This window comes from Nelumbo nucifera, chromosome 1 (genome assembly GCF_055504915.1).
Source record: "Nelumbo nucifera cultivar China Antique chromosome 1, China Antique-T2T, whole genome shotgun sequence".
NCBI classification, from domain to species: domain Eukaryota; kingdom Viridiplantae; phylum Streptophyta; class Magnoliopsida; order Proteales; family Nelumbonaceae; genus Nelumbo; species Nelumbo nucifera.
Genome location: NC_142649.1, coordinates 41,170,322 through 41,186,636, shown reverse-complemented (window position 1 = coordinate 41,186,636; position 16,315 = coordinate 41,170,322). Strand labels below are relative to the sequence as shown.

General features: G+C 40.6%; 1 protein-coding gene across 1 annotated transcript in view; it reads left to right on the top strand.

The window, feature by feature from the left end:
* PA200 (proteasome activating protein 200) overlaps nt 1-16,315 on the top strand; it is a 99,160-nt gene that overhangs the window by 13,475 nt on the left and 69,370 nt on the right. Inside the window, exon 4 of the mRNA XM_010246525.3 lies at nt 2,023-2,145. Within this exon, the coding sequence (XP_010244827.1) occupies nt 2,023-2,145 (123 nt within the window). The remainder of the gene's footprint in view (nt 1-2,022; nt 2,146-16,315) is intronic.

Sequence of the window (16,315 nt, the reverse complement as noted above, 5' to 3'; positions counted from 1 at the left end):
TGGACTGATGATAAACCTTCTTCAAAGGAAATACATCTCATAGGCTGTTCGCAATCTTCTCATGGGAACAGAAATGTGAGGTACAATGGACCTTAGAATCCAGGAGACTAATTTCCCATTGTCAAGTTTCTATTGTGTAAAGGCCTTAGTGTTTGTTTCATCAGGTTTACTAACTGTTCCATTCAAATAGCCTTCAAGACCCTTTCCTTCAACAAAGAAGTTGAATGGAACTTCCACATACTGTAGTTGATTCCATCAAACTTCACTGTAATAACTTTTACCTTCTCAGCCATTTCAGTCCAAGAAAAATAGTCCAGAGAAACAAATTACAGCACTGGTATTTAATTGCCAAGCTTGTTAATCACTACACTTGATTCCAGAAACAATGCAAATGCTGAAATCAAGACCCCAACATCCAAACAAATGAATTTCTCATAATAAAAAAAACAGCAAGCAATACAGAGAAACAGCAGAAAAACCGGTCCAGAGGATATGTGTAATCACCCAACTTCAGTAGCACAGTCTAGAAATGTTTCTCTCTATAGAGGAATTGAAATCCTCCAAGAAAATGCCAGAACAGATCCAACTTGGTAGTTCCTAGTGTTGACAGTCAACTCAGTAGTGTTTCAGGCTGCCAAACTGAAGAGAGGAATAGAATCGCCCCAGAACTGATTTAGAACTTCAGCAGAGCAGTTGAGTAGTAGGAAATCCCTAGGGCGATACCAAATCTAGGGTCCAAGAAGAAGAAAAACAATCTGAGTGAACAGAAGAGGGGATTCGCCAACCTGGTGTGTGCAGGTTTTCAGAAACTGCCACCCTAGAGAGGAGAACAGAACTCCCCCAATACTTGTCCTCTTTCACTGTAACTTTCTGAATAGGTAAACTTGGTCTGGGTGACACAGCCAGTAAATTTTCACTTCAAACATAAGCCTTTCCGGAGAGTTCTGTTAGGTCTTCTCTTGCTGAAATTGCAGAACAGGGTAACCCAGGTTTAGGGCTGATCAAAACAACCCTATCTTCAGTTGATGAGTCCAGAGACCTGCAAGCTTGAGAAATTAGTAAGTGAACATGTCGCACATACAGTCTATAGAGCAACCTGCTCTGATACCATGCCATACAACCAGTTCGTACAAGAGAAGAAAACACAGTTCTGGGGTGAAAAACTGAATCAATCGACCCCACCCCAAGAGCCAGCTATATATATATATATATATATATATATATATATATATATATATATATATATATATATATATGAAATAAAAGATATTTACAGAAAAGCCCTTACAGGACTAAAGAAGAAAATAAATATTTCACAAAAGCCCTCATAGGACTAAAGAAGAAAATAACAAGAAGGAAAATACAATACAACAGGGACTACAGAATATGATACATCATTCCCTTCACAAGGGGATGTTCCCCTTTTCATTTGTATTTATACTGGAGTGCATCAATTACATTTAAGCCCCTTAATACAACTATACAAGAAACATATAAAAGGACAATAATACCCTCAATTAAATAGACTACTCACACAACAGCACTCTCATACATTTACACCAATGGAAATGGAATTTGCACTGCAAAGTGCAAACAAACTGAGCCTTATTATCATTTATAGAAATTTCTTCACCAGTAATGCTATTGTCAAAAAAATAATTTGATCTTTATTCTTCTGGATTCTAGTTCTAGTTTTATTGAGTTGTATATATAGACTACTCACACAACAGCACTCTCATACATCTACACCAATGGAAATGGAATTTTCACTGCAAAGTGCGAACAAACTGAGCCTTATTATCATTTATAGAAATTTCTTCACCAGTAATGCTATTGTCAAAAAAATAATTTGACCTTTATTCTTCTGGATTCTAGTTCTAGTTTTATTAAGTTGTATATAATTTTAACAAAAAATCTATTCACCATTAATGCAATCATATTGCCTTTATTCTTCTGGCTTATTGTCCTAGTTTTATGAAGCTGTATATGATTTTAACCTAGACATTTGCATTTCTCTTACAGAAACACAGGCCCTGAAGGGTGGAGATTGAGGCAACGACATTTTGAGACTGTGACATCCCTTGTTCGATCCTGCCGGAAGTTCTTTCCGGCAGGCTTTGCATCTGAGATATGGTCTGAATTTAGGTAACTATTCTGTCATCATTGTTTCCAAAATATTTCAATTGGCATGAAGTGGCATTTAGTACATAAGGATGTTGAGGAGATTAATCAATTAATTGGTGAAGGCTTATGCTTTTATTCTGAATGTTATCCTAAATTCCCCTTTTTTAATGCAACCTTGCAGTTACCTTTTTTATTTTTTTTTGATTAGCAAATAAGTCTTTATTAATTTCAATGATAATGTTAAGGTACAAGAGATAGGTATCAGCACTGCAATAACCCAAGCTACAAACTATTACAACATTGCCCAGAACAAAGTAGGTCTATCTGCTCCCTGTTTTGCTAGGGTATCCGCCAAACCATTTGCAGTCCTTTTCACCCAAACAACCTGATAATTGAACCTCCTTGCAAGTAGGTCAATTTCCCTAAAGATAAATTTTAGCTTCCAAGTGCTGAAGTGATTTGCTTTGCCCAAGAAATGAACAGTAGTGAATCTCCTTCAATTTCTAAATCTGTTGCCCCGATCCACTCAGCCAGCTTTAAGCCTTGTAGGAGAGCCATAGTTTCAGTCTGAATTGAGTCACCAATACCTATTGGTCCTGAGAATAGTGCCGCAACTTCTTGATGATTTCTAAACACACCCCCTATACCTGCCCTTCCTGGGTTGCCAAAGGAACTCCCATCAAAGTTTAGTTTTAGTTTATTTAATGCAGGTGTTTTCCACTCCACTCTCATGATTTCTTTTGGTACATCTGTTTGTGCCACTTCGTTTTAGTTCCTGAGAATGTCATTTGTGGGGAAGTTCTTGAATAGTTCCACGGTCATCACGCAATGAGCAGCTCTGATTTTTATGGCTTCAATGACTTCCTCCTTTGATCTGTATTTTTTCAAAGAAAATTCTTTGATTTAGAAGAAAAATAGCCTTTGAGAGAAAAGGACTGTTTAGAAAGATGCAAAAAGTCAAAAGAAAATAGCAGAAATCAGAATTCTAGAAGGGAGAAGATGAAGAAGAAGATGGCGGCAACTAGGGTTCAGAGAGAGATATTCGAACATAATCTCTTCTCTTACACCCTTAATTCTATTTTACTAAGTTAAACTTTGGTAATTTACAGAGAAGCCCTTAGTTGGGCAGAAAATTAAAAAGACATAACATAAGAAATGATAGGCCCAGATTAAGGCCCATTACAGCAAAGAACACAAAAGATAAACAGCCTATGGGCCATTCGGCCCATCTTCTCTACCCTCCCCCTCAAGCTGAGCATAGATGTCAATCATGCCAAGCTTGCCAGTATCATGCTGAAGTTTAGCCTTGGGAATGCCCTTGGTGAGGAAATCTGCTAACTGTCCTTCAGAGGTGATGAAAGGTAGACACACTTCACCAGAAGCCACTCTTTCTCGGATGAAGTGTCTATCAACTTCAATATGCTTAGTTCTGTCATGTTGCACTAGGTTGTGAGCAATGTTGATGGCGGCCTGATTATCACAGTATAACATCATTGGCTTATCATGCTCAATACCCAGTTCCTCCATCAATGATTTAAGCCACAATAGTTCAGAAACTCCATGTGCCATGGCTCGGTATTCAGCTTCGGCTGAAGATTGAGCAACAACAGATTGTTTCTTGCTTCTCCAAGAGACAATGTTACCAGCCACCAAGCTACAATACCCAGAGGTAGATCTTCTGTCATCAATGTTTCCAGCCCATTTAGCATTTGTGTAGGCTTCAAGTTTCATATGGCCATGCTTGGCAAATAGAATTCCCTTTCTAGGGGAGCCCTTCAAATAACACAGAATTCGTTTTGCTGCTACCATGGGGGCATGCATGAACTGACTGATGCATAGATAAAGAAGTTTTCCAATTAGTCTCTGGAAGATTCCCTTGTCCTTTAACAATATTCCATTTGAAGTAGAGAGTTTATGGCTCATATCAATAGGAGTAGCAACTGGTCTAGCACCCATCTTCCCTGTTCCAGTGAGCAAATCAAGAACATATTTCCTCTGAGAGATAAGAATCCCATCCTTGGATCTAGCAACTTCTATGCCAAGAAAGTATCTCAATTCCCCTAGATCTTTGATCTCAAACTCTGTATGAAGGAAAGCTTTGAGATCATTAATTCTAGAGACATCATTACCAGTCACAACAATATCATCAACATACACAATCAGGTAAACAACAAAGAATCTTCTCCTCTTCACAAAGAGTGTATGATCAGACTGTGTCTGTACATAGCCAAAGCTAACAAGGGCAGCCCTAAACCTTTCAAACCATGCTCTAGGGGACTGTTTGAGTCTATAAAGAGATCTCTTCAGCCTGTAGATCTTTCCTTTCATATTTGTTTCATACATCCCTGGAGGAAGAGACATATAAACCTCCTCATGTAATTCTCCATTCAAAAAAGCATTCTTTACATCCAGTTGATAAAGTGGCCAGTCTGAGTGTGCAGCCAAAGATAGAAGAACTCTCACAGAAGTCATCTTAGCAACAGGGACAAAGGTCTTTAGATAATTAATCCCATATGTCTGTGTATAGCCTTTTGCAACCAACCTAGCCTTGTACCTTTCAATGGTGCCATCAGCATGATATTTTATAGTAAAGACCCACTTACATCCTACTGGATCCTTCCCTTTAGGCATATCAACCACTTCCCAAGTGTCATTCTTGTGCAGGGCATCAATTTCTGTTCTCATAGCATCCCTCCATTCTGGAATATTAAGAGCTTCTGACACAGACATGGGAATTGGGTTAGAGGCAACAGAAGAAAGGTAGGCAAAATATGAAGGAGAGAGCAAACTATAGGAAAGGTGTTTGGAAATGCAATGTGCAGTACACTTCCTTTTTCCTTTCCTAATAGCAATGGGGATATCAAGGTCTAGAAAGGATGGCACCAAAGGAGCTGTAACAGTACCTGTTGTCTCATCTGTAACTAGAAGTGCATTAGGCTCATGTGTGGTAGGGGAAACAACCTGCTCATTTCTGGTTCTTTGCCTTTGATACATCATGGGATTAAAAAGAGGGTGATGAGGTAAAGGGGGAGGAATAGGAACACTGGAATCAGAGTGAAGTGACTGATCCTCCCTTGATTCATTTGAAGGAGGATTAGACTCATCAAAAGACTCAACTGGGACAGGAAGAGGAAGAGCAAACACCTGTGACAAATCCTCCCCTTTTGGACAATGTCTCTCCAGAGAGGAACCATGAAAGGAAGAAAGCTCATCAAAGGTGACATCCATTAAGACATACCGAGTGCCAGTTTTCGGATCAAAACAACAGTAACCCTTCTGTGTGGGGGAATAACAAAGGAAGATACACTTGTGGGCTTTTGGTTCAAATTTATGTCTTTGGACACTTGGAATATGTACATAACAGGTGCAGCCAAAGACACGAAGAGGAATGGGGAAAAGATCCTTGTCCGGATGAAGGAGGCTGAAGGGAGACTTAAAACCTAAAACCCTGGATGGCATACGGTTTATAAGGTAGGTAGCAGTGAGAACAACATCACTCCAAAATTTTGTAGGGACATGTGAGGCAAATAGGATACTCCTTGCAACTTCAACAATATGTCTATTTTTCCTTTCAGCAACTCCATTCTGTTATGGGGTCCTAACACAGGAGCTTTGATGAATAACCCCTAAATTAGTGAGATAGCAGGACAAGTTTTTCTCAAAATATTCTTTTGCATTGTCGGACAAATTCATGGAATTGTCTCACAAGTCTGGGAACTTCATCATGGGATTTCATCAAAAATCTCCAAGTGAACCGGGAAAAGTCATCAATGAACAAGATAAAATATTTGTATCCACTCATAGAGGGTAAATGGTAAGGCCCCCACGCATCAGAGTGCACAATATTAAAAGGAGAAGAAGATCTTTTATTACTCAAAGGATAACTGTTTCTACAATGTTTTGACAGTTCACAAGACTCACAATGAAGACTGGACAAACTAATTCCCTTAAACAGTTCTGGGAATAAATGACTCAATGCAGAAAAAGAAAGATGACCCAAACGAAAATGACATAACATGACTCGACTGATAGACTCTGTAGATGTAGACCAAAAAGCAGCTTTTTCGGGCTGTTCATGGCACTATCCAGGAGTATCTAGCAGGTATATTCCATTCGCCTCACGGCCACTCCCAATCACCTCCTGAGACTCCAGATCCTGAAAAACACAATAGGAAGGGAAGAAGGTTACACAACAGTTTAATGACTTAATTAGGCTACTTACAAGTAACAGGTTTGTATTTAGTCTAGGAACATGAAGAGCAGAAGGAAGAACCAAGGAGTCTGTAGCCTTGATGGTTCCCTTGCCGGAGATAGTGGCAAGAGAGCCATCGGCCAGGGTGATTTTGTCATGTTTAGGAAGTAAATCATATGAAACAAACAAAGTAGAAAGACTGGTCATATGATCAGAAGCACCAGAATCAATAATCCAAGGGATCCTACGATTACCTGAAATGGTTGCATGATTGGCAGAAACCCGTATACCTGAATGAGCAAATGCAGAAGAGGTTGAGTTCTCTGAAGGGTTGGAAGAAGAGGTCACACCCTCTAGGTGACTAATCATCCCCCCAAACTTCTCATATTCAGCCTTCATAGCAGCTAACTGCACACTAGCCGACATCTCTTCAGTTTGGTACCTGTCACTATCTGAACCAACAGCAACATTAGCACTCCCTGCCCTTTTATTATCAGGCTTCTTTTGGAACCGAAGTGGTAGTAGCTTAGAATGCAATTTCCAGCCCTTGTCTTTAGTGTGTTTTGGCTTTTTACAGTATTCACAGACAATCTCTTTCTTCCCTTAGCTACTTGGAGTTCCTGCAACCCCCTTTGGTTTCACTCCCATATTAGCAAAGTGATCATTAAGACCAGCCCCTTGGACCTGGACAAGTCTCCTGCTTTCTTCACTACTTACCAAGGCATATGCCTGAGACATTGAGACACTATACTTGGATATAATATTTTGTTTTGTAATATCATGCTCTTGATTTAGTCCTGTCAAGAACTCAAACACCCTATTTCTCTCAACCAGTTTTCTGTAGGTCTCAGCATCATTAGTGGTGTCCCAGGTTACAACCTCTATCTATCAAATCTATTTCTTGCCATAAAGACTTTAGTGTTGAGAAGTGTACAGCTAATGGTTTCTCCCCCTGTTTTAAATTCTTCACATCACTTCTCAACTTGTAAGCTCTGGCCACATTTAATTTTTGGGAATAGGTTTCAGCAACACTATCCCAAATTTCCTTTGCTGAATTCATCCACAAATAGTGCTGACTAATCTGTGGTTGCATTGAATTTACAAGCCACCCAATAACAATATAATTTTCTTGCACCCACTTTTCATATGATGGGTCATCTTCCGAAGGAGCCTTTTTGCTCCCAGAGTTGAAACCCCCCACTTGCCTCTACTACAAATATGAATCTTTACTGATTGTGACCAAGCCAGATAATTAGTTCCATCCAGCTTGACTATGGTCATAGCTGGTAGAGAGTCTACAGAGGCTCTTGGAACCTGTCCGGATTCAACATGTTTGTTTTCAATGTCTGATGGGTTCATCTTCTTAAACACCTCAAAAAAGATTTCAAGTAACTTCGAAAAACACCAAATGAAGACAGAACAAAAATTGTGTTGTGAGCCAACCTCTATGCAGCCGTACCAGAAATCTGTGTCACACCTGGAAGCTGGGAGAAACAAAGAAAAGTCAGCCGCTCCTTGTAGACTTCACAGAACACCAAACCACTTGATTCGATCTTCAAGAAGGAGAATAAGAAAGCCTTCAGTCACTGAGCGCCCAGGTCAAACTCCCTGTGGGGCCCGCAATTAGATTTATCTAGAAAATTAGGGTTTCGGGCAACACCCCTAAATCTGTCAAGGGGGCGACAAAGTCAGTCCTCTCTCCAGAAACCACTAATAACTGGGCTGAAAAAGGTGTCTAACTATTCATACGATTCAGTTCTCCATACACACTGTATGGGAAAAAAAAAGATGAAAAAGTAAGAAAAACGAGCCTGCTCTGATACCAAGAAGAAAAATAGCCTTTGAGAGAAAAGGATTGTGTTATAATTCAGCCTGTCTTTGAGTTCTGTTTGTCTGTTAACAGTCAAGAAGAAAGAGGAAGAAAGAAGGAAGAAAGAGAGAGAGAAAGGAGGAGAAAAGGAGAGAAGAAAAGTCTGGTTCGAATTAGGGAAAAAATCACTCTCCCATCCGGCCAGACATGTTTTTTTATTAATATAATGGAAAAGACATAAATGCCCTTTATTAAGTAAGGGACACTAGTTCTAACATAATATTACAGATCAACAACCTCAACATAAGTATAAAGACAGAAATACCCCTACCCTAACACTCCCCCTCAAGCTGGTGAGTATATATCATATAATCCCAGCTTGTTACATATGTAGTCCACTCTTCCCCGACTCAACCATTTTGTAAATAAGTCTGCCCACTGGTCTCCCGTATTAATGTATGTAGTGTCTATCACTCCATTCAGCACCTTCTCTCTCACAAAGTGACAGTCAACCTCAATGTGCTTGGTTCTTTCATGAAACACCGGATTAGAAGAAATATGAATTGCAGCCTGATTGTCACAATAGAGCTTCATTGGAGTACTAATGTCGTATCTTATCTCTTGTAGAAGGTTCCTTAGCCACACTAATTCACAAGCAGTATGTGCCATAACTCTATATTCTGCCTCTGCACTGCTTCTTGCCACGATTGTCTGCTTCTTACTTTTCCATGTCACTAGATTACCCCTAGAAAAGTGCAATAACCTGTGGTAGACCGCCTATCAGACAGAGAACCGGCCTAGTCAGCATCAGTATACCCTTCTATTTCAAGTTTTCCACCACTTTTGTATATCAAACCATGACCAGGGGCTCCTTTTAAATACCTCACAATTCTTAAAATCGCAATGCAATGAGGAACCAAAGGTTTCTGCATGAACTGACTTACCACACTAACCGCAAATGAAATGTCTAGCCGAGTAATGGTTAGGTAGTTCAGTTTACCTACAAGTCGCCGGTATCTGCCAGGGTCTTCAAACACTTCACCCATATCACTGCTCAGCCTAGTATTTCTTTCCATAGGTGTCTCAGTTGGTTTAGCACCTAACAAACCTGTTTCTTCCAGCAAATCAAGCACATATTTCCTCTGACACAAATTAATACCATGTTTAGATCTTGCTACCTCTATGCCCAAGAAATATTTCAATTTACCAAGGTCCTTTGTCTGAAAATGTTCCTGTAGAAAAGTCTTCAACCTGTCAATGCCCATTTTATCATTCCCGGTAATAACAATATCATCTATATACACCACCAATAGTATTTTTCCTGTCGGAGAGTAATGACTGAAAACGGAATGATCAACTTGGCACTGTTTCATACCAAACTTCTTTACCACCTCACTGAACCTACCAAACTATGCTCGAGGCGACTGTTTAAGCCCATATATAGCCTTCTTTAGTCTGCATACCTTACCATCCTCCCCCTGAGCAACAAACCCAGGTGGTTGCTCCATGTAGACCTCCTCGAGCAAATCACCACGCAAAAAGGCATTTTTGATATCAAGCTGATATAGGGGCCAATCATACATAGCTGCAAGAGAGATCACAACATGAACCGACCCTATCTTAGCAACCGGGGAGGTCTCTGTGTAGTCAATACCATAGGTTTGGGAGTACCCTTTTGCAACCAATCGCGCTTTCAGGCGCTCAACACTACCATCAGGCAAATACTTAACGGTATAAACCCACTTACAACCGACAACTTGCTTCCCAGGAGGAAGAGCGGTGAGGTCCCAAGTATGATTATGACGTAGAGCTGAGAACTCCTCTTCCATTGCATGACACCACCCTGGAGAGGCAAGGGCTTCCTGGACATCCTTAGGGACAACCACTGAGGATAACAAAGAGATAAACTGGCGATGGGAGGCAGAAAGGTGAGTAAGTGAAACATGATTAGAAATAGGATGAAGGGTGCAAGTGTGTTTACCTTTCCGCAAGGCAATGGGAAGATCAAGATCAGATACTGGGTTTGGGCCTGGAGCCGGATCTGTCGACGGTGATGGAGCTGGAGGGGTAGTAGCCGGTACACGTGGGCGATGTGTATACACTTGACGGATAGGTGGGTGTTCAACAGGTGGTGGCACTGGAGGCAAGGACTTAGTCACGGCTAGAACAAGAGGAAGATGATCGACAACTAGAAGTGGAAGAGGAGGAGGCGATGAGGAGGAAGAAGCACCACCGGACCCCAAGAAGAACGGAGTTGACTCAAAGAAGGTGACATCAGCACACACAAAGGAATGGCAAGAACTAGGATGGTAACACTTGTACCCTTTCTGGGTCTGAGAATAGCCAAGGAAGATGCACTTAAGGGATCGTGCATCTAACTTGTCGTTCCCGAGGCCTAGATTATGGACGAAGCAGACACACCAAATTACCTGAGGAGAAAGTGGAAACGGAGACAAGGTGGGAAACAAGACATTAAATGGAGAATGACCATCAAGGATAGATGTGGGCATCCGATTAATCAAGAAGCAAGAGGTAAGCACCACATCACTCCAAAAGGGTTTGGGAACATTCATGTAATGCATGAGGGATCGTGCTGTTTCTAAGAGATGCCGATTCTTTCTCTCAGCCACCCCATTTTGTTGTGGGGTGTAGGTACATGAGGTCTGATGTATAATGCCATGTTGGTCTAAGTATTCTTGAAATGATGAAGATAAATATTCACGGCCATTATTAGAACGAAAAATTTTAATGTGAACACCAAATTGATTGCGAATCTCAGCATAAAATTTCTGGAAGATGGTAAACAATTCACTTCTTTCTTTCATTAAATAGAGCCACATCATCATTGAAAAGTCATCAACAAAAATAACAAAATATTTATATCCATTGTATGACATCACTTTATAAGGACCCCAAACATCTGAGTGAATCAAAGAAAAAGGACTCGACACACGGTTATCAACCCTAGAATTAAAGGGAACACGATGGTGTTTCCCAAACTGACACGACTCACAATCTAAAACAGAAAGTTGACTCAACGAAGGAACCAAAGATTTCAAAACTTTCAGCAAAGGATGACCAAATCGACAGTGCCACTGGAGAGGAGAGACAGATGACTGGAGAGCTGTTGATGTTCTTTCACCACCGTCAAGATAGTATAGTCCACCGGCTTCATGCCCTCCACCAATCTTCATCCTTGTCTTGAGATACTGAAAAACACACATAGAAGGGTAAAAGGTAATGGAACAATTAAGTGACTTGGTCAGCTTACTAACAGACATAAGATTAAACGGAAATTTAGGAACATACAAAACTGAGGACAGGGATACAGGGTCCAGGTCAACATTACCAACACCACAAATGGAGGATGTGGAACCCTTAGCAAACTGACACTGGAGAGGAGAGACAGATGGTGTTTCCCAAACTGACACGACTCACAATCTAAAACAGAAAGTTGACTCAACGAAGGAACCAAAGATTTCAAAACTTTCAGCGAAGGATGACCAAATCGACAGTGCCACTGGAGAGGAGAGACAGATGACTGGAGCGCTGTTGATGTTCTTTCACCACCGTCAAGATAGTATAGTCCACCGACTTCATGCCCTCCACCAATCTTCATCCTTGTCTTGAGATCCTGAAAAACACACATAGAAGGGTAAAAGGTAATGGAACAATTAAGTGACTTGGTCAGCTTACTAACAGACATAAGATTAAACGGAAATTTAGGAACATACAAAACTGAGGACAGGGATACAGGGTCCAAGTCAACATTACCAACACCACAAATGGAGGTTGTGGAACCCTTAGCAAGGGTAATAGATTGTGATGTTGAGCAATGAGAGAGGGAGGAAAACACACCTAGAGTTCCGGTCATGTGATCAGAGGCTCTAGAGTCAATAATCCAAGGATTGGGTGTGGTTGCCAAACAAGCCATACCTGAGTGTGCGAAAGTAGCCGTGTTCTGCTGAGACGTGGATTGGACAAACCTCTCTAACTCATCACGGGGAACACTCACCATCTCCTTCTCGGGACCATCTATGGATGTAGGAGGCATCTGATCAGCTGAACCATTCTCCTGTCTAAAACTGGAACTGGTATCACTAGTCATGGCATGAATTGCCCAGGTTGAGGGTGGACCATGCAAGTCATAGCAATAATTAATGGTATGTCCATCCATACCACAATGAGTACACCTCCTCGGACCCGAGCCACGTCCTCTACCACGGGCTCCCCCTGAATCTCTGCCTCCAGTACGACCACCACCATGGTTATATGTAGGTCCACCACTGCCACTTCGGCCATATACCGGACCACTGCTACCACCACGGCTAGATTGAGCTCCTCGAGCTCCACCTCTAACACCACGACCTCTCGACATTGCAAAGGCTGATCTGTCTGAGACATTAGAGTTCTCAGTAGATCTAATAGAAGTCCTCCGAAGTTGAGCAAACACCTCTTCTAAACAAGGAAGAGCTGATCCTCCTAGTATCTGAGCCCGTACTGGTTCATACTCAGATTTCAACCCCACCAAAAATCGAGTCACATCAAGCTGTTCTCTCTATTGTTGTTGAAAGTCACATCAAGCTGTTCTCTCTGTTGTTGCTGAATCTTGACATCAGAAGTGAGGGGGTGATAAACATTCAACTCATTACGGATGTTTCTCATACTGGCATAGTACTCCTCAAGACTCTGATTGCCCTGTTGCAGATTAAAGTATTCCTGATACAGCTGATATACCCTAGTTGTATTGTCTTGACCAGATTACAATTTCTTAGCATGGTCCCACACATCTTTGGCAGTGTCAAGAAACATGAAATTTACACTAATCCTGGGTTCCATACTATTCCATAACCATGTGATAATCTGTGCATCCTCTTGTTCCCAATCTTCATACTCATGAGAATTAGTGGAGGGTTTCTCCTCTCTTATGTGTTTCGCCTTCTTCTTTGCCTTCAGAAAAACTTCAATAGATTTAGCCCAAGGGACATAATTCTCCCCATTCAGTTTAATGGAGGTCATTTGAACATTCAGGTAGTTAGTAGGTATCATCACATTAGATTTGCTATCACTGTTATCTCCCATTGCTGAATTCTGTTATCACTGAATTCTGCACACTGCACACGACTTGATCACACTGGTTTCAGCACTTGTTATTGCTGAAAGTTGCACTCGTTACACCACACCCTACCCTACGGCTACCTGAAATTTCACCACTATATGAGCACCACTTCTTCGAATCACACAAAAAACAGCATAAACCCTAGCACACTACAGTCTGAAATCCCATCATACGATCTGAAACATACTTCCTATTTGATTCATAACAGAAAATATGCATAGAAATCTCTTACCTCATCACCTGAAGGACAACCACACGAGAAGAAAATCAGTCCACACAAGACACCCACTGCACCACACGAATCGGCCCTACATCGATTTGGGGAGGGCTTAGAAACCATAGCAACCGACAACACAAGACACAACTGGAGGCATAGAAACCTCCAAGGGAAGAGGGCGATCACTCATTTTCAGCCCTTTCCCTGATCTCCAATCGATGGCAGGGAAATCAAGGGAAAACCCTAAATTGAGTGCACAGAGAACAGAAATCTAGGCAGATCCGAGTTGCTTAGTTGAGCTCTGATACCATGTTATAATTTGGCCTGCCTTTGAGTTCTGTTTGTTTGTTAACAGTCAAGAATAAAGAGGAAGAAAGAGAGAGAGAAAGGAGGAGAAAAGGAGAGAAGAAAAGTCTGGTTCGAATTAGGGAAACAATTACTCTCCCATTCGGCCAAACATGTTTTTATATTATTAATATAATGGGAAAGACACAAGTGCCCTTTATTAAGTAAGGGACACTAGTTCTAACATAATATTACAGATCAGCAACCTCAACATAAGTATAAAGACAGAAATACCCCTACGCTAATAGACTGTTTAGAAAGATGCAAAAAGTCAAGAAAATAGCAGAAATCAGAATTCTAGAAGGGAGAAGATGAAGAAGAAGATGGCGGCAACTAGGGTTCAGAGAGAGAGAGATATTCGAACATAATCTCTTCTCTTATACCCTTAATTCTATTTTATTAAGTTAAACTTTGGTAATTTATAGAGAAGCCCTTAGTTGGGCAGAAAATTAAAAAGACATAACATAAGAAAGGATAGACCCAGATTAAGGCCCATTACAGCAAAGAACATAAAAGATAAACAGCCTATGGGCCATTCGGCCCATCTTCTCTACATATTTCTTTCCTCCCATGTAGTCCACACCACATCAGTTCTTGCTGCCTTCCATAAACACTTTCCCCTTTTTTTCTGTTGCCTTAGGAAAGCAGGGCTAAAAAGACTTACCACATCCTGTGGGGGAGCCCATCTGCATCCAAAGAGAGAACAAAAATATCCCCAAATACAAGAAACAAAAGGGTAGGATAAGGGTAAATGGGGTAGGGTTTGCCACAAGCCTTACAAACGACACACACATGAGGAGAGAGGCATTTGTTTGGGCTTCTTTTCTGTAGCACATCACAAGTGTTTACCTTCCCTAGGAACACTTCCTAACAGAAGGCTTGTACTTTAGGAGGGATTGATTTGCACAAGATTTCTCTCACTGGGAAGTTCACCTCCAAAGTTTCAGAGTGAGTGAGCAGGCTGAAGAAAGAGGCACAAGAGAATAAACCGTCTGAGGCTGGGGACCAGATTCTACTGTCAGCTGAATTTTGGTCTAATTGGACCTTCTCCAAGGTTGAGATCAAAAGCATTAGGGAAACACATTCGTTATCTCTCAAACCCCTTTTGAAACCAAAGTGTCAAGAAAGACCCAAGTCTGAAAGCACACCAACCCAAGCAACAGGTTCATTCTTAAGGTTTGACAAGGCATAGAGGTCAGGAAACAACCTTGCAGTTACCTTCAAAAAAGAAAAAAAAAAACTAGTCCACTCAATATACAGGAAAGATTTCTGTATAACATAAACTTTCAAAGCTTTTCTCACTACCTAAAACCATGTTTTTTTTTGATCAATAACACATTTCATTAATCAATCAGAAATATTAATTAAAAAGGAGATAAACTTTCTTATCTCCCCAACTGAGGCTTGAGCCCCCAAGAATAGAAGTTAAAATTTCAACTGAGCCTAGAACATAGATTCCCTTGCCACCCCTTGCTTAGCTAACCCATCAACAAACGAGTTAGCTGATCTCTTCACTCAACTGATCTTGACTTCCATGTCTTTAACCAGCCATCTAAACTTTCTCCTTTCATTGTTGTAATTCCATAATCCAGTATTGTCTTTATTCAGCCACCCTACAACAACCTCCGGATCCCCTTCAATTACAAGTCTTCTTATATTCATCTCCTTTGCTCTTTGGACACCTTCCATAACTGCATAGATCTCAGCTCTAAGAGAATCACCCACCCCAATTGGATCTGAGAATAGGGCTGAAACATTCCCATTTTCATCCCTAAACCATAGTTTTCAAGGCACCAAGGTGAGGCTAGGCGATAGGGGGGGCGCCTTGTTGCCTATAGTTTTCAAGGCGCCAAGGTGAGGCTAGGTGACAGGGGGGGCGCCTTGTCGCCTAGTTGCCTAGGCGTCGCCTAGGCGATGGATTTTTTTTTTAAGTAAAAACATGTATCCTAGGGTAGTTCCCTAGGTTCCATAATCATATTTCCTTATAAATATCCATAATTTTCATAAGAAAAGTATAAACTTCATGGTATAGAAAATCAACATATTCCAACATATTCACGAGAAGAAAAAGAAGAAAGAAAAGAAAATTAAAAAAAAAATAGGGGTTGAACCCCTATTTCTGTTATAGGAAAAGAAGAAAAGAAAAGGCGGAAGAAGAAGAAATTAGTATATAAACACACAAAATTAGTAAAGAAAAAGAAGAAAATGTGTTGATTGGACAACATTTTATATTCTTCCTTACTTATTGGTTCAGGGTTTGAAGTCTTTGAGGGTTTAATACAGCATTTAACAATGTTTGTGTTGATTAAACACTAACAAATAAGAAAATAATAAAAAGAAATTAGTATATAAACACATAGAATGAATATTTTAGTTTAAAAATGTCTATTTTATAATTATAACCCCAAAAAATTAAGAACATAAAAGTTTTTTATAACACACAATAGAAAACTGCTTGGCGATTAGACAAGGCGAGCCTTCAAGGGTGCCTTGTCGCCTAGGTGTCGC